General features: G+C 46.7%; 1 protein-coding gene across 9 annotated transcripts in view; it reads left to right on the top strand.

The window, feature by feature from the left end:
• Positions 1 to 26,249, top strand: part of LOC137321295 (multiple PDZ domain protein) — a 326,443-nt gene that overhangs the window by 239,193 nt on the left and 61,001 nt on the right. For all 9 annotated transcript variants that reach the window (XM_067983665.1, XM_067983664.1, XM_067983660.1 and 6 more), the window contains 7 exons: positions 1,487 to 1,571; positions 7,359 to 7,439; positions 7,573 to 7,665; positions 12,387 to 12,461; positions 17,723 to 17,897; positions 22,105 to 22,250; positions 24,411 to 24,494. In XM_067983665.1, coding sequence (XP_067839766.1) covers positions 1,487 to 1,571; positions 7,359 to 7,439; positions 7,573 to 7,665; positions 12,387 to 12,461; positions 17,723 to 17,897; positions 22,105 to 22,250; positions 24,411 to 24,494 — 739 coding nt within the window. The remainder of the gene's footprint in view (positions 1 to 1,486; positions 1,572 to 7,358; positions 7,440 to 7,572; positions 7,666 to 12,386; positions 12,462 to 17,722; positions 17,898 to 22,104; positions 22,251 to 24,410; positions 24,495 to 26,249) is intronic.

Below are 26,249 nucleotides of genomic sequence, written 5' to 3'. Positions count from 1 at the left end.
TGCCATTACCTTTTTGCTGTTCCACGCATTTCTCTAATTCTACTGAGTGCAATTTTGAAAGCTTAAAAGTAGAGTAAAAAAACAATGGAGGTTTAAAAGGATAAAGAGACTATGGTAGGATTTACAACTAATAAGGTTAAAGATGCCACTAAATATTAGGAAATGATGCTGTTTATAAATTGGCTTTTTTAAAAGCTGCTTATTTTTAATCGTGTATAATTTAAGTGTAGCACCTTGTTAGAATAATTGGAGGAAAATATTTTCATTTAAATGTAATGTAATGGCCTGCAATTCCTATAACATTTGTTTCTGCCATTTGTGGGTGTTTAGCATTTTAATACAATTCTGTTTTAAGGGATAGGGAAGATCATTATTAGTGGGTGGGTATAGGACGTACTGGCAACAAATTTAAATTAAATAGAATGGATTAAAATTAATTCCACAATTTGTTCAAGTTGATTGGGTCACATATAGTGACAATGCGAGTTTATGAATATCTTTGTTCCACAGTCCACTAAGGAATGAGTTGCTGGATCTAGTTTCATGCTAAAAATTTTGTTAGGCTTCACTTTTCTCTTTTTTCCCCCTCTGAGTGATAACTACGGAAACTATTATTGCTTTAGAACAATTGAATGGATAGTTTATTTTATTACATGCAATGAAAATGTTTGGAGTGTGAACATTAAACATTATAACAATTTTTTGGACTACTTCCCATCTAGTAAAGTGAGGTATATTATTCCTGATGAGTGTCATTTATTTTGTAATTTATACAAATAATAAATTGCAGTAATCCTTGGTAATGACACTAATGAGTGTGTGTATGTTAAGCTTGACTCAAACAGCGCCTTGTCTCCTGACCCAAATGAGATATAATTTTATCATTTAATGCATAATTTGGGCCTACTTTAAGACTCCCAAAGAGAGTATATTATGCAGATGATTTATTTCCCTCCAGACTTGCTTGCTCTCATTTCTGGCCATAGTGTTGTGACCTCACCAAGTCAAGAGTGCCATTTTATACTTCCTCTGCACTTGCTGAAAGATTTTTGTCTTTTATTTTCCCCCAAATCCTCCTTTCCTTTCATTTAAAAAAAAATACAAGAAGTAGCCTACAGCTTTTTGGAAATGTGTGTGTGCCAGGGCAATGCCCTTCTTTGTTTCCTTTGATCCCTAACCACCAATATCAGTATATATAGATATCCATATCTCTCCCTCTGATATATAAAGATATAAATTATATATATATATATATTCTTGCTCTTTTTTCTTGCTCTCTCTTGCTTTCACCCTCCCAAAGACAATAAAACTATTCCCCAAATCCCTTGCAACAGATCTTTTCCCTGAATAAATTTAATATATACTGAAATGTAAAACTTCACACACTGCAAATTTAATTAGAAGAGCTTGTACAATACATTATTTTTGAAGGCAGTGGGAAGGTAGTGCAAAATAAATTAAATTCTCCTTTTAATTTGTTTTCCAGAAGCACAGATGCAGTTAAGCAAATGGCAGTCAGTCCAGTAAAATCGCCTGACATAATCACAGCTACTTCAGGAGCCCAGCAACTGGTATGGATATTAAGCGCACTGCAATAATCCCTTTTTGTCTTCTAGCAAATACTTACCCATTTCCACCTTTATGAAAATATGTACTTTTGTAACAATCAAAAAGCTACACTTCAGTTCTCTGATGATGCTGTTTTTGTAGATTAATATAAAACCATTGTGTGTAGGCAATTAAAGCTTGCCATGTGGCTCAAAAAGTCTTTGCGAAAGTCTGACTACTTTGGGTACAAGGATAAGAGAACTGGCTAATCTGAACTCTCATTCACCTGCACATAAACATCCTTTTTTCAATCCATTATCTTTTCTTGCATGCATTGTAAAGTTTCACTGACTTTTAACATTTGATCCTAGCTAAAAGCAAGTCATTACTCCATGAATGAAATGTGATTATCTTTCCTAATTTTATGATCATTCAAAATAATATGTGCACTTGTCAATTGATAATACGTTTTTTAAATATATTTTCTTCCATTCATCTTATGGAATTTTCCTGCATCACACATCATCCCTGGCAAAGAAGATGGTTATATGACACTCTGTAGTCAGCTGATAGGAGCAGCCTGGCAGTTTTAGTTTGGACTGACCTGAATTCTTATACTCAGGTAGCAGAAGATAATGTTTACCCTCATTTAAAGTCAGGAGGTTGCAACAATAGCATTAACATCTAATATATGAATTTCTGTTGATTTGAGAAAGAATTGGTATTAATAGTGTGCCTGCCTCCATTTTTACGACGGCGGGTTGCAAGCCATGTCTGTGCCCCGTCTTGGAGAGGTGGAACATTTCATTGCAATATTTAAATCAGGCTCCCACAGTGCAGTTGAGAACCTGATTTAAATTTAATGGCTACGGGCCGGGTTTCCCGAGGCTCAGGAAACGCGGCAGCTAAATGGAGATGGGAGCAGCCGGATGAAGCAGGTAAGAGCTTTATGACTGTCCTCCTGGTCCTACTGGTTTTCCAACTTTATTTTGCTACTGTGTGGTTCCTGGCCAGAAATTCACTCTGCTGGGCCGTAGTCCGTTTCCCTGCCGCTTCTGGATCTTATAGTGACCTCCAACTTCACCACCGTTTTCCTGCCCCGCGATCAATTCTGTACACTTCTGGCTCTTCATTCCCACGGAAATACCTCCAGCAATACGTCCTCCGATACTCTACCCTTCAAATAGCTTCCGGACTCAATCGCTCTCCACACCAGTCTCTGAACCTGGACATCAGTTCGTCGATGCTCCAAGCAGACTGCACTCTATCTACGTCAACTTTATCCCACCACAGGACCTCTGACCTCAGCTTTGGACTCCCTCCTATTGTCTCCTCTCTATTCCCTGTTTATTACCAGGACATATCTATCCCAATCTTGCAATGTAATCACGTCAATGTAACTTGAGTTTCCCTGTGTCCATTCGCATGCACATTTTGACTGCCTCTCCGGACCCGAGCCCATCGCTTCTATTTCCCCTTTTTTCTTCTTTTCTCCTTACCTCTCCTAGGCCCCTCTCTCCCGTTGTCATGCCTACTTTCATTTCTGCCCTCTCGAGGGGCATGATTTTAGCTCGGAGCCTGGAACCCAAGGCATCGTTAGATATTCGCGTGAGGAACCCAAAAGTCAAGTGAGTGCGTCGCATTCTGCGATCGCAACTCAATTGAAGGTAAGTATTTGAGCTTCCGGGTTTCCCACGCACCAGCCAGCCAGATTGACAGACTGGCTGCCTGTCGGGAGGAAAAGGCCCCGGGAATCGGAGAGGAGGGAGAGATCGTGGGCCGTGGCAGAAGTCGTGGGGGGTGAACAACATTGGGTGGGTCTTGGAGAAAATCGGGTTGGGGGGGGGGTGGCCGATCGCGGGGGTCCTGTCGGCCAGGTGAGCTTGTTGGGCCTGGATGAAGCATTTCTGCTCATCCTGGCCCACAAGCATTGCAATAAAGGCACTCACCTCATGGATCTGGCCTTTCCCGCCTGCTTTCACCTGACGTGAATCGGAAGCGATGGGAAACCCAAATAGGTACGGTTAAATGCGTTTTGCATTTCTAATACACAAAAAGTTAAGTGCCTCAACTGTCGGAAAGAGGTACATTGTCCCTGTAAGTATCTGCCCTCTGGCTTGAAGTGGGGACGGGACTTCTGGGTTTCTGTCGTGCCTGGGTTAAACCTGGAAGAGGGTGCGTTGGAGCCGGGATGCAGTCCTGCTGAAGATTTCAACAAATTTTACTACCCACCCATCTCCAGCCCACCCATTCTTGGGGGTTACTCTCGGGTACTCTGCCCCCCCCACCTTGCAAAATCCCTAACCCAACCCTTCAGCACGCCTCGACCTTCCTACTCTCCTGCCGCTGTACCAGGCTTGACTCCCTCTTAGATAATCCTGCAGTTTCCCTCTGTGCCTCTCTTGGCATCCTCCGAAGAGCCCATCAAGACACTCGTCGCTGCCTCCTTACGAGCAGCAACCCCAACTGCCCCATCCTACTCTCTCGTCAACCTTCCAGCTCAGCGCCCCCGCTGGGGGCTAATCTTGCCAATCTCCTTCCTGTCCCACTCACCCCTCCCAGCGCTGATCCTGTGGACAATGCCAGCGGATCAGCTATCACAGTTGCTCTCCGCATCTCCCTCGAGAATGTCCGTTTACTTGTGAACAAGGCCCTTGCCATCCATGAGCTTATTGTGCATGATTGCATCAAAATCATGGCCTTGACAGAAAGCTGACACCTTCTCACCACCCGCCCCTTCCCACAATGAAGCCACCCAGTCTGGCTATATCTTCCACCACTTGCCTCTCCAGATTGCCGGTGTGGCCCTTATTACCAAATCACACCTTGGTCTGTCCCCCTACTCCTCTGGCACCTTCTTCTCCTTTGAGCATCTCACCTTGTTCCACCCCCTCATCTCTCCTTTAAAATCCTCATTCTCTTCTGCTCACCCAAGTACCACACCAAGTTTCTCACCGAGATATCTTCATTGCTTTCCTCCCTCAGCCTCTGCACCGAGCAACTTCTCATCATCGGTGATTTCAGCCTCCATCTCAACTCATCATGCCCTCTCTCCTCTGTGTTCACTGCCCTCCTATCCTCCCTCAATCTCTCCCTCTATATAAACTCCCCTACCCACATTCATGGCCACCCCCTCGATCTTGTCATCTCACGTAGCCTCTCTACTCCCATCGTGTCAGTCACGAATAAGGCCATCTCTGAAGACTTCCTTGTATCCCTCACCACCCACATCCCCCCTCCCCCTCCTAACCTCACTTCCTTCTATGTCCGCCACTGCAAAAAACTCTCCCCAAATCACTAACAACCACTTTCAAATTCCCAACTGTCTAACCTTTGGCCCTCCACTATGACATTTCTGCAGCTACCGATCTGCTCAGTCACACCCACACCTCCACCTTTGATGCCCTTGTCCCCATTAAAACCATTACTCTCTCACCCTGGTCGTTTCCCTGTTATGGCCCTCATTTCCACTCCCTTAAGTCCAAGGGACGCAGACTTGAGCGTCTATGGCGGACAACAGGCTTAGCCATTCATCACCAGATCTGGCTGGACCACATAAAGCACTATCGGGTCCTGCTCTCCTCAGCCAAAACTGTTCACTATTCCAGGATCATCCTGGAATGCAAAGATAACCCCCGGCTTATCTTCTCCACTACAAAACATCTTCTTAAACCCCTCTCCCCTGCCTCTTCCACCCTCACCTCCAACCACAATTGCGAGGAGCTCATGGACTTTTGTCACTAAGATTTAAACCATCCATTCAGCTGCCTCTGCTGCTTCCCTCCCTTCCCATAGCCCACCAAGCCAAACTTCCCCTAAGGTTTCCTCCTGCCCTAGCCCTGAACTCGCATTTTTCTCTAGTTTCTCTCCTATCTCCCCTCATGCCCTCTCCGACCTCATTTGACCATGAGACCCATCTCCTGCTCCCTCGACCCTATTCCCACCAAACTCCTGGCCCCCATGTTAGCTGATATTGTTAACGGTTCCCTCTCCTCAGGTACTGTCTCCCTCCCCTTCAAATCTGCCATCGACACCCCCCTCCTGAAAAAACCCACCCTTGCAAACTACTGCCCTATCCCCAATCTCCCTTTCCTCTCCAAAGTCCTTGAACATGTTGTCGCCTCCCAAATTCGTGCCCATCTTTCCCGCAACTTCATGTTTGAATTCCTATAATCAGGTTTCTGCCCCTGCCACAATGCTTAAACAGCCCTTATCAAAGTCAGAAATTATGTCCGATGTGTCTGTGTCTTCTCGACCTGTCTGCAGCCTTTGACATGGTTGACCACACCATCCTCCTCCAATGCCTCTTCTCCGTCGTCCAGCTGGGTGGGACTGCACTCGCCTGGTACCATTCTTATCTATCCGGAGAATCACCTTCAATGGCTTCTCTCCCTGCTCCCTTACCGTTACCTCTGGAGTCCCTTAAGGATCTATCCTTGGTTCCCTCCTATTTCTCATCTACGTGCTGCCCCTCGGTGACATTATCTGAAAACACAATGTCAGGTTCCACGTGTACGCTGACAACACCCAGCTCTACCTCACCACCATCTCTCTCAACTCCTCCACTGTCTCTGATTTGTCACACTGCTTCTCCGACATCCAGTACTGGATGCGCAAAAATTCCCTCCAACTAAATATTGGGAAGACTGAAGCCATTGTCTTTGGTCCCCGCCACAAACTCCATTCCCTTGCCATCGACCCTATCCCTCCTCCTGGCCACTGTCTAAGGCTGACCCAGACTGTTCGCAACCTTGGCATCCTAATTCATCGTTGTTTTCAAATCCCCCCGTGGCTTCGCCCCTCCCTATCTCTTGTGACCTCCTCCAGTCCCACAACACTCAAGATCTCTGCGCTCCTTCAATTCCGGCCTCTTGCGCATCCCTAATTTTAATCGTTCCACCATTGGCGGCCTTGCCTTCAGCTGCCTAGGCCCTAAGCTCTGGAATTCCCTCCCAAAACCTCTCTGCCTCTCTCTCCTCCTTTAAGACGCTCCTTAAAACCTATCTCTTTGACCCCTGTCCTAATATGGCTCAGTGTCAAATTTTGTTTGTTAGCGCTCCTGTGAAGTGCCTTGGGACGTTAAAGGCGCTATATAAGTGCAATTTGTCATTGTTGTTGTTGAAGTGCTTTTTATAGCACTGCTTGTAAATCAGAAGGAGCTGGAGTGCTCCCCCAGCTCTCAAGCAAACCACCTGCAAATTGCGGCCTCTCCTCGCTACCGCGTTTGGCCGACCCCCCCTCCCCCCACTTCTGCCTTGCAAAATCTCCCTCCCGATTGCCAGTTCAACCCCCTTGCTGTCCCGCGATCTTCCCCAAACCATCCCCAATGGTCCCCGACTGCTGCTGGCTTTCTTGCCCAGCAGCCGCCCAATTTGTCAATCTGGCCAGCTGCCGGGTAAGAAACAGAGTGAAAACTGATAATGCAGTCCTGCTGTTAAATTCGGCAGACCCTCCATATTCCCAGGATTTCTGGGTCCCCCACCGAACCGCACTGCCCCACTCCCTCCCAGCCTCCCTGTAAATATCGGGATCTGAAGAGCCCAAGTTAAGGAAAAGAGTGTCTGTTCATCAGAAGCAACCAGTACCTGCTTTGAGAAGTAGGCTGGACTTTTTCAGAGTGGAGATAATGAACATTATTTTCTGAATGTCTACAGCATTAACTCTCCAATGTTACATTCAGAGGCATGCTTTCAGAATTTTGGTAGAATTTTAACGTTGCTGTTTGTAGCCTTTATTCAATAAGTAATGGAAATGTTTTAATATATTAATTATTACTGGTTGAAATTATGTTTTCTGTCTTTATTTTCCAGAAAGAGCCAAGTACATCTCTATTCCAAACCGGAAAGGATCTGACTTCATTTAAAAATATTCAGTATGTACTACTTACTAAGGTAAGTTTATTGAGAAATGCTTACTTTATCTTTGGAAGTCATGTTCATTTGTAGGAAAAATAATTGTGGAGACACATTTGACTAGATATATGAGTGAGAAAGTTAAGCATGATGGCTGTTTTTCTTTGTACAGGATCAAGGTGGACTTGGAATTGCAATTAGTGAAGAGAGTACACATGATGGTGTGGTTATCAAGAGTCTAACAGAAAATGGTACAGCATCGAAGGTAAGTTAGAAGAAGAAAGAACTTACATTTATATAGCATCACGACCTCAGGACATCCCAAAGCACTTTGCAGCCAATTAAGTACTTTTGAAGTGTAGTCACTGTTTTAATGTAGGAAATGTGACAGCCAAATTGCACACAGCAAGGTCCCACAAACAGTAATAAGATAACGACTGGATAATCTGTTTTAGTGATGTTGGTTGAGGGATAAATATTGGCCAGGACACCGGGGAGAACTCCCCTGCTCTTCTTCAAAATAGTACCATGGGATCTTTTACTTCCTTCGATAGTGCAGCATGCCCTCAGTAGTGCACTGAAGGGTCAGCCTAGGTTTTGTGTTCAAATCTCTGGAGTGGGTCTCGAACCCACTACCTTCTGACTCAGTTGAAAATATATTAACCTTGGGCACAATTTTAAAAGGAAAAAGTGGGGGCGGGGGGGACAAAGAAAATCGGGACTTTTTGTAGCGGGCAGGAATCCCGGCTCCAACCCGCCGAAGAACGCGCACGGCCCAGAGTCATCGGGGTGCGCACGCCATTCCCGGGCAGGACGATATTTAAAACAGTAAATCAAGTAGTTGAAATGTCCATAAATCTAATAAGAATGAAGGCAAGCGATTTCAACGCTGCCGCAGTGTGTTTCCCGTGCTGTGTGAAGCACGCCACAGGAAAGTAGTCGGGTTTCAGCCGGCAGCCATTTGACAAATGGGGATAAAAGGTGAGTTATTGCAGCAGGGCACTTCAGTTCTCTCAGTCAAACTTTAGGCTGGGAGACCTTTGTGTTTGGACTGAAAATTCTTGGTTCACACTCAGATTTGTTCTGTTTAAACATATTTATCAACTTTTCGGACCCCCTTAAACTGACACCATCAGGACGGGGGGGCGCGTTGGCTGCAATCACCAGTACATCCGAGAAGGAGGAACATCACCATCCTCGCCAGGCACGGCGTGCACTTCCGCAACTTGGAGCTCCACAACACAGTGCTGCATCACAGGCACCCGCAGAAGAGCAGAGAGGGGAACAACGGAGGGAGCGATGTCGCAGAAGGCGTGACAGGGTCTACAGACCGAGGCTGAGCTTCCTGGACCTCTCTGAGGAGCAGCGCCTTGAGAGTGAGTCGCCAGGTGGTCACAGACATCTGTACCTCCTTCACGCCGAGCTGCTCCTGGCTGGGCCTGGCGGCATCTCATTACCCGTCGCATTTAAAGTGACCACTGTCCTCAACTTCTTCGCCTCCGGATCATTCCAGGGTGCCACCGGTGACATCGCCGGGGTCTCTCAGTCGTCTGCCCACAAGTGCATTAGACAGATCACCGTTTGTCTTGCAGGACGTCGCAATACGTCAACTTCCCCATGGACGACCTCAGCCAGACAGAGAGGGCAATGGGTTTCCACTGTGTGGCTGGCTTCCCACATGTACAGGGTGCAATCAATTGCACGCATATAGCAATCAGAGCACCTCCACACGAGCCAGGACTGTTCATCAACAAAAAGGGTTATCACTCGATCAACGCTCAGCTCGTTTGTGACCACCGCAAAAGATTCCTTCACGTGTGTGCGAGATTCCCTGGCAGTTGCCATGATTCATTCATTCTGAGGGAATCCAACATCCCGCCCCTCTTCCACACACCAAACAGCCTTAAGAGCTAGCTGCTCGGCGACAAGGGATACCCCCTGCACACGTGGCTCATGACACCTCTGAGGAACCCCATCAGCGAGGAACAGCATCGGTACGACAGCCACATCGCTACCAGGTCTGTAATTGAACATGCAATAGGACTGCTGAAGATACGATTTCAGTGCCTCGATCGTTCTGGGGGAGCGCTTCAATGCGCACCAGCGAGAGTCGGTCACATTATCGTAGTGTGTTGTGTCCTGCACAACATGGCGCAACAGAGAGGGTTACCGGTTGATGAGGCCCCATCCCCTCATCCAGCATCCACATGTGTAATCAACATTGAGGAGGAGGAGGAGGAGCCCGCCGGCAGAGCAGTGGCTCACCTGGCTGCTTGTGAGGCCAGGGAGGCACTAATATGTGAACGCTTCTCATAAGGAGATCACAAAGTGAGAATAGTCCAGTCCTCAGACCACCTGGAAAGAGCAGCATCAACACCATCTCCCCCAACCTCGCTCCCACACGAAACAGTCTCTTGCCATTCCTGATGAAGTACGTGAAAAGGCACTATCACAAAAGGCAGTCAAGAATGGGCAAGACGTGGCAGTAGTGGTGAGAATGATAACATTTAATGTGACTTTATCAAAAACCAAATATAAATGAAAAACATGACATTCTGTCAAACATCCTTGTGCATACCCTTCGTCTTCACAAAACCTTCGCCTTTCTCTTCCTACTACTTCTACGTGATGCATCCCCTGCGGCTGCAGCAGAGGTAGTGGCAGGTTGCTCATGTTCATGCCTTGACTGCATAGATGCTTTCGGCATATGCCCTCTGGGTTTTGGAGCCCGTGAGGGCCCCTCCAAAGACTGCTCCACCTGCACCTGTGCAGGGGTAGACTCGACCACCTGGAGAGGAGGCAGCATTGCGGTAACTAGTTGAGAGGGGGGCAACGGGTGAGACGTGGGAGCGCTTTGAGTGGCGTTCCATGTCCCCTTTCGCCATCCTCCCTCTCCTGGGCCAGGCCCACATCACTTCTACCACCCTGCTGGAGAACAGTTTGGAGGACGTGTGATGCCTTGTAAGCCCAGTTGTAAAGTTTCTGTCTGCCTGTTGTTCACCCTGAGTCTGAACGGCCGTTGTCAGTGCCTGAATGGACTCATTTGTGAGCTGTGCTTGAAGCTCAATGGAGGCTAGCCTTCTCTCCATCGCAGACATTCCCTCACATACCTGCGACACTATCTCAGAGATTCCCTCATGTACCTGTGCCACCATTCCACTAATGCAGAAGTTGGATTCCTCCATCCTGTGTGCTATTCTGGAGAGTGCGCGTGGCACCTGTTCCAGTACCTTGCAGATGTGCTGCTGTGCCTCGATCATTCTTCTTTTGAAGGATGGCCCCCGGGGTTCAGCATCTGCAGCTGAGCAGAGCCTGGAGAGGAGTGCGCCCACCGACGTGGACTCTCCACAGCTGCCCCTGCCACCAATGTCTGCTCGTGCTCACTTGTGTGTGGTAACTCACCAGGTGCCAACCCAACTAACTGACTACTAGGACCCACCGAGGTGTGAGTATCTGCGCTGGTGGATGGCTCACTAAGATATGACAGTGCACCCTCAGAGGCCGGGAGCTCCTCTGAGGAATCGCCCTCTGCCAACACTGCAGTCATTGAAAGGCCTGTAAGAGAACAGAAGGCAATATTAAGCATCATCACAGATATGTGCTGTTGCGATGAGCATACTGAGGTGTTCAACATGCCAAGCATTAACATCAATTCATGTGTGTAATGAATGTTAAAGTTGTGTCACCAGACGTTTGTAGGGTGCCAGTCTCGGCGTCCCCGACGGACAGGCACTCGAGGGTGCGGCAGATCTCCAGGCCCTCCTCCGCCCCTGTGAGGACCACTGTTTGTTGTGGCCCCCCTCCAGTCCTCGCCCTCTCGCGTACATTTTGCGCTCTCTTCTACAAGGGGAGAAAGTACAGACATGTGAGTGAGTGATGGTGAAGTGGCCAACTGATGAATGCATTGCACTGGGTGAGGTTGACTGTTAAAGAGATGCATCAGAGGGTTAGTATCAGACAGAAACATCATATTGGATCAGGATTGGGGTGAGTGGTAGTGGTGAGGTCACAAATGGGGAGGTGAGGAAATGCTCAGGAAGTGAAGGTAAGTTGAGGATGAGCCTTAAGTGGGTGTGAGGAGTGATGTGATGGAGTAGTCTTGGCAGTGCAGAATGAGTTGGGGGGAGTGGTGGTGATGTGCAACACGGAATGCAGGAGAATCAGTAAGTGTACTCACTTTTGATGACCTAGTTAGGTCATCGAAGCGCTTCCTGCACTGGACCCAAGTGCGGGAGATGTTGCTCCTGCTGGTGACCTCCTCTACCACCTCGAGCCAGGCCTTCTTGATGGCAGAGGCAGGGCGCTTCCTCCTGTTGTTTGGGTAAAATAGTTCCCTCCTCCTCCTCACCCCGGTCCAGCAGCATCTCAAGTGAGGCGTCGTTGAATCTTGGAGCAGCCTTGCCCCTGTGCTGCTCCATTGGGTCTTCTTGCTCCTTGATCCAGCAAAATCCATTGGAGCAATGGCCCTTTAAATGTTGATGCTGCAGCTGACAGCAGGTCATGTGGGTGCACAGTCCGCCCACTGTGCAGCTCTCAGACAGCAAACCCGGAAACAAGGTTAATGGCCACCAATTAAGTTGCGATCACGTGAGGAACAGTAAGCTTTTACTATTCCCGTTTGCCGAGTGCCTGTTCACCCCCCCGCTACCACCCCGCCGCCCTTTTAAAATTGTGCCCTTTGTTTTTTTTTTAAAATGGATAGACTGACTTACTGATATATTTATTGCTATACTGCATTGGAAAACTTACGCCACGCCCCAGATAGTAGTGACTAAGAGACTGCTTATGGCGAGCATTATGTATGCATAGATTCATCAGTGTTGGTCATTTGTTTTGAAGCATTGACTAGTAATAGTTTTCTGGGACACACACACACATACACACATATGTTATGAACTGAATTGAGTTTTAAATAAGAAGTGTAGGGTATGATGTAAGATACAGTATTTGTTATAATCAATGACGAATAGACTCTTGTTTTCACAGGATGGAAGGGTTAAGGTTGGGGATCGTATCTTGGCAGTGGATGATGAACCTGTTGTGAGCCACCCTGTAGAAAAGGTATCTGTTTAATATTGCATTTTATCTGTTATATAATGTAATTATTCCTCTGCATTACGAAAAATAATAAGCCCCCTCCTAATGTGAGCATTGGTTCAAAGAAGGCCTTACTTAGGCACCAGTTAATTTTACATCCATTTTACAATTCTTGACAAATAGTTTGGTAAAGGGAGATTTCTGGCACACCACTGAGGGGTTTCAGCTGGAAAAATAACTGTTCCAACAGTGCAGACATTGCATTTATTTTCAACTGAGATTTCCTTGAGTATTAAATTGTTTCAGCTCGTCTCTTGAATTTGGCTCTTTTAAAGTAATGAATGTGAGTATTGGTTTGCAATATTGATTTATCCAAGATCACATCAAATTTAATCACATTATGATCATTGTTGCCCAAGGGAGCCACTAATTCCATTTCCAGTATGTTATCTGGGTCATTTGCCATTAGCAAGTCTAGATGCAAGTTACCTCTCATGACATCCCTAATGCATTGGTCAGAAAGCAGTTGTGCATTACATATATTAGTTCAGATTCTAGTCCACTGGCGCATTCTCAGCTTACATTAAATTGTGTGATTTTTCTATTAGTTATGTGCTTATTTGCAGTCATTGAGTATAGATCCTAGGTAGCATACAAATTATTAAAGCTATGAATCCAGAAAATATGTGCAATATAAGACAAATATTTAACACATGCATATGAAATTACATTGTCCACTATTTTAAATGGAGATGTTAATCTATTTAAAATAAAATATTGCACAGTGCAATTTCTAGTTTATGATGAATGCAGCACATAACCAGTTGTTCTGTGCATCCCTCCAACATCTGTAGTCCCAAGACCTTCCAAAGCCTCCCTGGTGAATAAATCTACTATTCTCTTCTCGTATTCCTGTGATAGGGTCCACCAGCTGTTCCACTCTGCTGTTCATTTATATATACATTTTCTTCTTTACACACAACAGCAACATGTATTAGTTCAGGTTGATTTGGCCCATGTAAAATCTTTCCTGCAATATATTTCACTTGCAATCATAGCATGTATATAATATAATTTGCATAACCTTGCTACTTTCACTTATACTGCCTTAAATATTTTGCATTTATCTTCAGCAACTGCACTTTTCCTTTATCTCCATATGTCTCCTGTACTGCCACTTTACAGTGATATTCTTACCTTCCCTTTTTATTAAGACATAAAGGGGCCGATTTTCGGATGGCTGAACGGGTGCGTTGGGGGCGGGGGGTCTCCTAAAATGGCGGAATCCCGGAGCGGGTCCGGAGCCCGGCTCCAACCCGCTCACTTCCGTGTTCCCCAGTGACGTGTTCGGGTGCCCGCGCAGCTCCCACATGCGGGACTCCCACCGGCAATTCAAACCGACGGGATGATAATTTACATACTTATATAGCTAGCTGAGGTACTTGAGAGACCTCATTGACAGGGGATTTTGGCAGAGTTGCAATTTTGAAGGATCCTCAGCGTATTTCCAGTGCTGTGGGAAACACTCCCTGTTGTAGCAGATGTGTTTCAGCCAGCAGCCAGTGGGAGATGCAAATGATTATTTGACAGGTGGGGGGAAAACCTCATTTATTGCAGCAGGGCACTGTCACTTCAGAAAAAGTTTTGGCTGCAACACCTTTGTCTTTCCACTCAAAATTATTACTTTATACCCTAAACTCTGCTGTGCAAACACATTTACCTACTTTGCGGACCCCCTCAAACTCACACCGTCAGGATGGGGGGGCACCATGGCTTCATTCATCACTTCATCTGTGGATGAGCAACATCACCAGCCTCGCCAGGCACACCATCCACCTCCGCCACGTGGAGCTCCACAACACAGTGCTGCGCCACAGGCACCTGCACAAAATAGTTGTGCAACTACACATACACCCACTGTAGGGTGACCCAGTGGGTGGAATCAAGTGTGGCTGTTCATGGTGAACCTCATGAAAGGGACATATCACACAAGCTAGTCAAGAATGGCCAAGACGTGGCAGTAGTCGTGACAATATAATATGTAATGTGAGTTGAACAAAAATCAAATATAAATAAAAAAAACATGACAAAGCGTCAAACACCCATGTGCATCCCCATTGTGCTCACAAAACCTTTGCCTTATGCTTCCTACTACTCCTACATGGTGCTTCCCCTGTGGCTGCAGCAGAGGTAGTGGCAGTTTGCTCTTGTTCATGCCCTGACCGATTAGATGCTTTGGACCGACGCCCTCTGGGTTTCAGTGCCCGTGAGGGCCCCTCCAAAGACTGCTCCACCTGCACCTGCACCTGGAGAGGAGGCAGCACTGCGGGTACTGGTTGAAAGGAGGGCAACGGGTGAGACGTGGGAGCCCTTTGAGTGGTGTACCCACTTCCATGTCCCCTTTCGCCTTCGTCCCTCCCCTGGGCCAGGCCCACACCACTCCTACCACTCTGCTGGACAACAGTTTTGAGGACATGTTTGAAGCCTTGTAAGGCCAGTGCTAGTTATCTGCCTGCCTGTTTAAGGCGGCAGAAATTTGCTCACCCTGAGTCCGAACGGCCATTGTCAAGGCCTCAATGGACTCATTGGTGAGCCGTGCTTGAAGCTCGATGGAGGCTAGCCTTCCCTCCATTGCAGACATTCCCGCACTTACCCGCGACACTATCTCAGAGATGCCCTCACGTCCCTGTGACAGTATCTCGGAGATCGCCTCCTGTACCTGTGCCACCATTCCACTTATAAAGGAGTTGGACTCCTCCATCCTCTGCGCGATTGTGGAGAGTGCGCGTGGCACCTGTTCCAGCACTTTGCAAATGTGCTGCTGCCCCTCGGTCATTCTCCTTTTAAAGGATGGCTCCCAGGGTTCAGCATCTGTGTCCAGCAGAGCCTAGAGAAGAGTGCTCCCACCGACGCGGACTCTCCACAGCTGCCCAGGGCACCAGTGTCTGCTTGTGCTCACGTGTGTGGTGACTCACCATGTGCGACCCCAGCTAACTGAGGTCGGGGACCCACCGAGGTGTGTGTATCTGCCCTGGTGGATGGCTCGCTCAGATGTGACGGTGCCCCCTCAGAGGCCAGCAGGTCCTCTGAGGAATCGCCCTCCGCCATCACTGCGGTTGCTGAAGGCCCTGTATGAGAACAGAAGACAATATTAAGCATGCTGACAGATGTTGAGGTGCTGAAGATGGCAAGGCATGTTAACATCATTTGCAATTTTGCATGCTGAATCTTGAAGTTCTGTCATCAGCCATTTGTCGGGTGGCAGTCTCGGCATCCCCGACAGACAGGCACTCGAAGATGCGGCTCAATTCAAGAGCCTCCTGCTCCACGTCTGTGAGGACGACCTGATGTTGCGGCCCCCCTCCGGTCTTCACCCTCTCCCGTGCATTCTGGGCTCTCTTCTCCTATATGGGGAGAAAGTAGAGAGGCGTGAGTGAGGGATGATGATGTGGCCGACCACTGAATGCATTGGTTTGGGTGAGGCTGACCGTGAAAGAGATGCATCAGAGGGTGAGTATGGGACAGAGCCATGACATTGAATGAGGATTGGGTTGAGTGGCAGTGGTTGGATGAGTACTGGGGAGGTGAGCAAGTGCAGGTAAGTTGAGGATGAGCTTTGAGTGGGTGTGAGGAGCGATGTGATAGAGTAGTGTTGGCGGTGATGTGGAAGACGAAGTGTAGGAGAATGAGTAAGTGAACTCACTTTGGCTGACCTGGTTAGGTCATTGAAGCGCTTCCTGCACTGTATCCAGGTGTGGGAGATGTTGCTGCTGCTGGTGACCTCCTCTGCCACCTCGAGCCAGGCCTTCTTGGTGGCAGAGGCAGGGCACTTCCTCCCGTCCGCCAGGTAGAAGATCTCCCTCCTCCTCCTCACCCCATCCAGTAGCACCTGGAGTGAGGCATCATTAAACCTGGGGGCAGCCTTTCCCCTGGGCTGCTCCATGGTGCTGTGTCATTGTTTGCTGCCTGATCAGCCATTGGAGGACTGCCCCTTTAAATAGGGCTCCTCCAGCTGACTGCCTGTGATGTGGGTGTGCGGTCTGCCCGCTGAACAGGTTTCCGACCGGAGCCCCAGAAGCCGAGGTAAATAGCTTCAATTTACCCGCGCTCACGTGGGGAATGGACGGGTTTTACCGGGCAGGTTACCCACGCACCCATTCGCCCTCCCGCTGCCAACCTGCCTCTCTGGTAATATTGGGGCCATAACCTCTGCATTTCCCCTCTGCTTCTCACAACTTATTGTGCATCTCTTCCCTTACTGTAGTAATTGTAAACAATTTTACAACACCAAGTTATAGTCCAGCAATTTTATTTTAAATTCACAAGCTTTCGGAGGCTGTAGTAGACATGGAGTCCATGGAGTCCACATTCTTTGACATATTTCCACACTCTTGCCTTCTCAATATGTTCTGGAGCCTTCCTTCTGCAAAAAAACATGTCTTGCCCTTTTTCTGTACACAGTTCACAGGCACATGTAGGCTATGTTGGCTAAAGTGGGTTTTTTGAAGTTGCCTCTGTTATTTCACATAAATAATGTGCACTCCATAATTGGATTACCAAAGTGTGCCATTTAAATGGCTTATTAACTGCTTGAGAACCATTAAAGGTTATTAATACACAATTGGCTTTTGTTTTGTTCCAGCTAACCAAATTATATGTTTCAAAATTGCACATTTCCAGTAATATGGCTGGAAATGATGACTTTGACTTGTTTCAGTATTTTACTAGATGGTTGGTGTTCACAAGTTCTCAGTATATATTCTTAATAATGAATACCTGGGAATGATTGCAAGATAATGATCTCATCAAAGATAACGGAATTTAAAGAGAAATTTTAGCTGCTCTGATAAAGAGCCCCACCTAAAACATTAACCTGCCTTTCTCTTTCAGATGCTGACTGAACTAACCTGCTGCATATTTCTACTTGTTGAAATCACTGTGTTCTTTTGTTTGATTATAAGTACCACCACCTCATGAATTCTACTGTATTCTGCTTCAAGCTAATTAATTTTGCTTACAGCAGATGTTATGATGGGTGACAGCAGTGTAGGCATGTAATGTCATCCACATTGAAGAATTAATGATTGTAATGTAATTGCTTTATGCTTGTTGCACAATAACCCATAATGATTACTATGAAATTACTCTGTACATTTTATAAACTTGTAATCACATGACGTTTACAATGCACAGCATTTATTACAAGGATGTTAAGAGCTTATTGTTGATCAATTAATTGAAATTAGTTACATTTGAGAATTAATAAATTGCTGGGATTTTCGTAGGTTATAAGTTTGCTGAAGAAAGGAAAGAATACAGTGAAACTCACCATCAGTTCGGATGATGTGAGTCCGCAGCAGTCACCACCTGCTGCCACTGCTTCATTAGATTTTAAAAGCGTTCAGTCTCCTTCGGTGCACAATGTTGCTGCCTCGCCTGATCTAGATCCCAGCAATAAGGGTAAGTAACAAACTTAGGTACTCATAATTTGTGGTCTGAGTGTTATCTGGCCTTTTGTGCATCCCTGGTTTTCATTGCCCCTCCATTGGCGGCTGGGCCTTCAGCTGTGTAGGCCCCAAGCTCTGGAATTCTTTCCCTAAACCTCACCGCCTCTACCTCTTTGTCCTCCTTTAGGATGCTTCTTAAAACCCACCTCTTTGACCAAGCTTTTGGTCTCCTGTCCTAACATCTCCTTGGTGTCAAATTTTGTCTGATAACTCTCCTGTGAAGTGCCTTAGGACATTTTATTACGTTAAAGGCGATATATAAATGCAAGTTGTTATCATTCTGATAAGTTTTCTCAGTACTTGGAACCAAAGCTTTCCATTATGCAAACTAAAGTCTAATGAAACCTTCAGAATCTATACAGAACTCTTTTATGCATGGAATGAGTACAGATTGAGAGTAGATGAGAAGGCTGTAACAGACTTGAGGGGTGTGGATGACATAAAGCCGTAAGAAAAGGGTTGAATGACTTGTCCGAACTTTGAGAGTGCTATAGCCTCACTGCACTTCCAAAAATCTTTTTACCTGTTTCAAGCTTTCCTATTGTTCTGACAGGAAGAGGAGGTATTTTACAACATTTCTCGTGCTGTGATGGGATCATGTGACAAGCGTGACATTTGATATTCTTTATCATTGGCCTTTTCACCTGCACAGTCCACATTCCCCTACCCCCACACAACAGATGGTTTTGATAAACAGAAATAAAGAAAGCCTAATCTATATAGGAGTATCATCATCAGAGATTGCATTGGTTTAAGAAGAAAGACCACTATCACGTTTTCAGGGCAACCAGGGATGGGCAATAAATGCAGCCTTACCAGCATTGCCCACTTCCCATGATCAAATGAAAAAAATAATGATCAAGGGCATTTGCGCCTTCCGGTTTACTTTCCGCTGCACTGTTGGGCCTCAGACGGCTGATTTTGCTTGGTCGCTGTCCTCCTCCTAATTTTACTTAGCTTTTGAACCTTTTACCTGTTCCTTATTTATACCACTGCTGTGAAGGCATAGAATCATATTGAAATAGACATGTCTGTGTGAAAATGTACATTCTACTCGCACCTTTTGAGTTAATTGCCTACTTCTAGTATTCACTGCAACTTATCTTTCACTTACAGTGGACCACATTACTGAGAAGTGACTTACTAATATCTACTCTGTCAACCTGAGGTGTGGAATTTTCAGTCATGTGACAAAGGCTGGAGGTATCCACTTGTGCCAAAATAAATGTAACTAAAAGCAGCGAGTTGCGACTGTCACAAGGGACACAGGAGCAGTCAAGTCCTATTTCTGATCTTCTTTTCATTGTCTTTGTCTGTTCTGCCTTTATTTTACCGGCTGAGGGATACACAAGAAATTTCTCTTGTTTTCTCTTTAGTGCAGAGCACATTAATGTAAGAGAGGCAGGGCTGTGCAACCATTTAGACAGTAATGAAAACTGGCTGTTAAAACTATACGGCCTATATTTTTTACGAGAAGACTTTCGCTCTGATTGTAGATGCTGGGATAGCTACACCTCTATGGTGATCCAATCCTATATCCTCAATAACATAAACAAAAACAGGGCACATACAAAAACACCAGTGCAACATAAATTAATTACGCATACAGAAATATATTGGCTTATGTAAAAACTATATCTATAAAGAAAAATGAAGTGTTTCCGGTGGAAGGGGATATGCAAACCAAAAATAAAAATCTTCCGTTCGGCTGAGGCAAACCATTGAGGGTTGAGGGCAATGTCAGTATTTGTACCAAGCTTACCTTTGTAAGTGCTTACTGGTTGGCAATGTGTTAGACCTTAGCATTTCTTACTGATAAGTGGCAGGAATTACAGAGCGCAACGTGATACAATGGGCTCGATTTTAGCACCCGCGATCGGGTGCTTTCGTGGCGGCGGTGGGGGGGGTGGCTGCGAAAATCGGGGATTCCCGGGGCCGGTCTGGAGCCCGGCTCCAACCCGCCCACTTCCGGGTTCCCCAGTGACGCGCAGCCGGCGAGGTGCCACTTAAAGTACTTAAACAGGGACTTCAGGTTGTTTACAGACCTGATTGTAAAATCCCAGCCCTCCTAAAATATCAGGTCAATGAACTGAGACTGTTTCCCGTACTGGGGGAAACACTCCCAGTTGAAATGGACGTGTTGCAGCCATCAGCCTGTGGCAGCTGCAAAGGTCTATTTGACAGGTTGGGGGGGGGAGACCCTCACTCATTGCAGGAGGCCGCTCTGTCGCTTTGGACAAAGTTTGGCCTCCACCACCCTCCTCCTAACAATCAAATTCACCAACTTCCACACTTACCCCAGTGTCCAGACACATGTACCCACCCCCTCAGACGTACATCTTCTGGATGGGGGCCGCCGTAGCTGCAGTCATGACCTCCTCGGAGGGCGAACAGCATCACCAGCCTCGCTGGCCCGCCGTCCACCTCTGACACGTGGAGCTCCACAACAGAGTGCTGTGACACATCCACCTATACAGCAGGAGGGAGAGCAACGGCAGAGAGAGATGCGTCGCAGAGGGCACTACCCTCGCCACAGGGTCCACAGACCGAGGCTCAGCTTCCTGGACCTCTCTGAGCAGCAGTGCACACGGAGGCTCAGCGTCACTCGACATGTGGTCGTGGACATCTGCAGCCTCCTTCATGCCAAGCTGCTCCCGGCTGGCCCGAGCACCATCTTCTTACCTGTCGCTGTCAAAGTCACCACTGCCCTCAACAACTTCTCCTCCGCATCCTTCCAGAGTGCCACCTGGGACATCGCCGACGTCTCTCAGTCGTCTGCACAAAAGAGCCCTGCAAATACACCTGCACCCACTCTGCAGTGACACAATGGGTGGCATCAGTTGTGGATCTTCATAGCGATCCTCAGGAAAGGACATTATTGCACAAACCAGACAAGATTCGCAAAGACGTAGCAGTAGTGGTGACAATATAATATGTTATGTGAGTTGATCAGAAATTAAATATCGGTAAACACCATGACAAACCCTCAAACACCCTTGTGCATCCCCTTCATGCTCACGACACGTTTGCCTTATGCTTCCTATTGCACATATGTGATGCATGCCCTGTGGCTGCAGCACAGGTAGTGGCAGGTTGAGTGAGGTTGACCGTGAAAGAGATGCACGAGAGGGTGAGTATGAGATAGAGCCATGAGATTGTATGAGGATTGGGTTGAGTGGTAGTGGCGGGATGAGTACTGGCGAGGTGAGTAAGTGCAGGTAAGATGAGGATGAGCTTTGAGTGGGTGTGAGGGGTGATGTGACAGAGTACTGTTGGCAGTGCAGAAGGAGATGTGGGGTGGGGGCGGTGATGTGGCAGACGGAGTGGAGGGGAATGAGTAAGTGTAGTCACTTTGGCTGACCTACTGAGGTCATTGCAGCGCCTCCTGCACTGTATGCAGGTGGGCGATATGCTGGTGGTGCAGGTGACCTCCTCCGCCACCTCGAGCCAGGCCTTCTTGGTGGCAGAGGCAGGCTGCTTCCTCCCGCCCGCCAGGGGGAAGATCTCTGTCCTCCCCCCCCCCGCCCCCTCCTCACCCCATCTAATGATACCTGGAGTGAGGCATCATTAAACCTGGGAGCAGCCTTCCCCCTGGGCTGCTCCATGCTGTAATTTTTCCTATTTTCTGCAGCATCAGTCGGTGGAGGACTGCCCCTTTAAATAGAGCTCCTCCAGCTAACAGACCTTACTGCGCATACGCAGTCCGCCCGACGCGCAGCTCAGCAGCGGGGAACCCGGAAGAGCAGGTAAGTGGATCCAATTTGCCTGCGATTGCGTCCGGAGCAGACTGATTTCACCGGGCGCGTTACCCGCGCGCCCAGTCGACCCGCTGAGAACCCGCTGCCCTGCTAATATCGAGCCCATTATCTCCATGTGGGAGATCATGATGTCCTAGGTGAGATTCTTGTTAAACGGCAGAGAAGCGGTAGGTCTGATGCATAGCTATCCTGTTGCACATTAGTAAAAGTAAGATGTTGAACTGTGCCCCTTTCACCAGTGTGAATTTTATTGTATTTCATATCTTACAGAAAAGGCTATTATATAATTTCTCCAAATTGGCAGTTAGATATTTATTAATAGACGCATCTTTGAGTCAAACAGTTTCTGGTCTGGTCGTTTCATGCAATGAGAATAGAATTATTTTTAATTATATTTTAAAGGCTCAAGCAGAGCTTCAACCCCTGGTTCATCAACATTAGACATGGCATCTTGTCCGATTATCCCTGGACGAGAAACAACCATTGAAATCTCCAAAGGACGCACTGGACTTGGGCTGAGCATTGTTGGAGGGGCAGACACCCTCTTGGTGAGTATATTTGATGGAATTAATTCCCTAATTCTAGGTACCCACAATTTTCAAAATCTTCCTATTGTGCACTTCCTAAAGCTGCTCCATTGCACATTTAGTGTATTGTTTGCTAAGTCTATGATGAGTGTTACTTTGTATTGTATGCAGTATTTCAGAAGAAAGTCCTGATTAAAGCACGGTAGGCATAATTAATCTGAAACTCCCCCAAGCCAGCACATTTTATACTGGAATACTTCATTTGTACTTGTGCACTATTTTCAAATTAATTTGACATGCTGATTATCTGCCACAATGTGATGGAACATTTCAGAAGGAAGAAGAAGAGGTACAGATGCAAAAGGTTGGGAGGATCAGAGGCTTAGAGTAGAAAGCATTGGGGCAGATTTTTCTTTTATTGCACCTAGGTGTAAAAGATCTCCTGGGTGCAGCCCATAGAGGAAAATCGGGCAGGGGGGATCACGGGCATGTAGAAGAGCTTGCTGGATTTTTTGTCTATTAGCTTAAATGGTTGGAAAATTAGACGGGTTCCGTTATGTACGCATGATACTCCTTGTCAAATTTCCCTCACTGTGCTGCGTTCAGGCGATCCTTTACACAAAAGCACAATAAGATGAAAATGTGCCCATTAATTTGATAGCATTGTCACAATAACTGAGATTCAAAGGTTCAAGCTCTGCCTCCTGGTACTTCAAAAATACATAAACCACTATCCTTGGAACAGGTTGCTACATTTCAACCCTGCACTTCAATTGAAAAGCCTTTTTAAAAAGACTGCAGGCAGTCAGAGAAGAAGCGAGATCCATAAATAATGCAAATAGTCTCAAAACAGGTTGAACACAAGATAATAAACATTCTGAATGATTACTTTCTCTAAATATTCACAAGGAAAGATATGAGAAATGTGCTGTCGCCAAATAGGATTAACCCAGGTAAACTTAATGGGCATGATTTTAAAAGGGAAAAACGGGTGGGGGGCATTTAAAATCGCAACATTTCGGACCCACATCCAACCCGCCCATTTCCGGTTTTCACTAGGGCAGGATGAGGGTCAGGCGACCAATCCTCTCCTAAGAGGCGGGTTGGTGATTAAAACCTCTCAAAGAGGCTTCAGGCCTCTATTTTTCGACAGTTTCCAATTTCATCCCTGGGGGCCGGGATTCCCAGGCCTTCTCTTTCACGCCATGTGAAAGGAGGCGAGAAGGCCCAAAGCTAACAGGTAAGTGCCTAGAAAGGCTTCCCCCAGGCCCAACAAGCCTACCTGCAGCGACCCCCCCCCCCCCTAACAATCGTGGACCCCTCACCTCGAACCCCAACCCCCGCCAATGATCGCGATGACCGCGATCCTGACACACACGTACCCCTCCCCCCCCCCCCGGGACTGACCCCTCCGATCACTCCCCCCATGACTGACTGACCCCCGTGCCAACCCATGCCCCTGCGCGTCCCCCCGTTCCCCCCCCCCCCCCCACCATCCATACAAACAAAGACTTACCTGAACACGTCCTCTCCCTGACTGTCAATCAGGCCAGTCAGCCGGACGGCAAACCAACAAAAAAAATAAAAGACGTCCTTACGTCAAAATCATACAGACGTCCGGGAATCCCGTACTTCCGAGTTTCCCATCCGCAATTTGACACCTCCCCCCCCCCCCACCGCCCCCTTCCCGGCTCAGGATCAAAATCATGCTCAATGTCTTGATATAAACATGTTGGAAGCCTTAAACAGGCTACAATGGCTCAAAGCCAATAATTCTCCAGAGCCAGATCGAATTTATCCCAATGTGCTAGAGAAGACTAGGGAGTAGATTTGTGAGGGATTGAGTACATTATGAGGGAGTCATTAAACACTGGAGAGATACTAGTAAAATGGAAATGGGCCAATGTGTGGCAGTCTTATGGGTAATGTCATGTCTGGATATTATGTAACTAATGACACCAAATTTCTTTTTAAAAAAAAGCATTTTGTGCTTTTTATGCTTCTTTAAACTCTTGAAGTACCACTGATCTGGAACTGGGAGCTAATGTAGATTTATTTAATTATACTTTTGAAAAAGTAACAAACAAACAGAGAAAGAGATGGAGGTGACAGCTGCTTTTCAAATGTATCTAAATTGTTCAATTTATGTTGAGTGCTGTTTCATTCACTTTTTAATTACAGGGTGCCATAATTATTCATGAAGTCTATGAAGAAGGAGCTGCAGCCAAAGATGGCAGACTGTGGGCTGGAGATCAAATATTGGAGGTAAAGGGGGGAGGTCAGGAAACCTAAGCTGCTGATGTTAGATTCCCGAATCCAAATCGTTTATGTAAATTGTGAACAACAGTGGTCCCACCACCGATCCCTGTAGAACACCACTTCCCACCTTTTGCCAGTCTGAGCAGCTACCCTTAACCATTACTCTCTGTTTTCTGTTTTGTAGCCAGCTTGCTATCCATTTTGCTACCTGTCCCCTGACTCCACATGCTCTGACCTTAGTTATGAGTCTACAATCCGGTACCTTATCGAAGGCCTTTTGAAAATCCAATAATCTACTGCATTACTCTTGTCTACTCTTTCTGTTACTTCTTCAAAGAATTCAATAAGGTTGGTCAAGCATGACTTTCCCTTCTGAAATCCGTGCTGACTACTCTATTATATATTTTTGTTTTCTAGATGTTTTTCTATTGCACTTTTGAGTAAAGATTCCATTACCTTTCCTACCACCGACATTAAGCTAACTGGTCTATAGTTCCTCGGACTTGTTCTATCTCCCTTTTTAAATATAGGTATAACATTAGCTGTCTGCCAGTCCTCTGGCACTATTCACTTTTCTAATGATTTTTTATATCTATGTAATAGTGCCTCTGCTATCTTTTCCCTAACTCCTTTTAATATGCATAGATGCAGTCCATCCAGACCAGGGGTTTTATCCTCTCTGAGTTCGATTTGTTTATCAATTATCTCCTCCCTTTGTCAGTAGATAGCACAGAAGGTGTAAGCTGAATTTTAAGGCTTGATTTTAACCCTGCCTGCCCAGCAGGAATGGTGCGGGCAGGGTGGGTGGGAATTAAGATAGCGGGATCACGTCGCGTTCCCAACGTGCTCTTGCCTCCCACCATTTTAACTGACCTCAGATCAGGCACAAGGGAGCCACCCGCCCCAGGCAGGTGGGAGCTTGCTTTAAATTGAAATGTCAGAGCTCAATGATATCAGCAACGCTATGACCCCATTTTAACTAAAAACCTTGGGAGGTCCACAAGGCACCTACCCGTCAGCAAGACCTGGTGGGAAACTGCGGAGTGGCCTGAAGTGGCCACGGCAAGTATAAAAATGTAACTTTGCTGAAGAACAGGAGTGCTTCCCAGGATCCCGCAAGGAATCCTTTGGCCTCCCCAGCCCCAGTCTCTCCCTCCCAGCGCTGGCACCCCCAGGGAACTCCCCTCCCCAGCACCAACCATGACGGGGACTGTTCCCTTGTGTCCCTGGATTCCTCGGGCTCCTAACCCTATTACCGCTGCAGCCTATCAGTCCTGCCGGTTTTGGGCGAGAGACAGTGCTGCAGTATTTAAATGAAGCCCAGGAGCTAAAGTGGCCTAGTCATTGCGCTGAAATCTCTGTGTGGGGTTCCCTACTGCTCCAAACGCGTCCTGAGTTAAAATTCACCATTTAGACTACTGGGCTTGAGGTACTATGAAATTCTTAATCAGTCTAATATAATGTTTATACCGTGTGTCTGATGCTTGTACCATTAGATTATTGGACCTGTGTCTCATTGTTGGAACTATTTCCCAACCTTATCTCCTGTGTTCCATCATCCTCCCATCTTGCTGATACTTTGCTCCTGGCTGCACCCACCTCCCTCTCCTCATTCTCATTCCTAACTTGTTCCTCTCTTGCATCTTTCTTCCTTTGGATGTGCCCCCAGCTTATTCTTGCTGCTTATTTTTGTTTGTTTCTTGGTTCTCCTAATGGCTGCGACACACCATTCCACTTCTTTGTATTTCACTGTTCCCCATG

Source organism: Heptranchias perlo, chromosome 4, assembly GCF_035084215.1.
Source record: "Heptranchias perlo isolate sHepPer1 chromosome 4, sHepPer1.hap1, whole genome shotgun sequence".
In the NCBI taxonomy this organism is placed as follows: Eukaryota; Metazoa; Chordata; class Chondrichthyes; order Hexanchiformes; family Hexanchidae; genus Heptranchias; species Heptranchias perlo.
The sequence above is the reverse complement of the archived record's forward strand: the minus strand, read 5'-3'. Positions and strand labels throughout refer to the sequence as shown.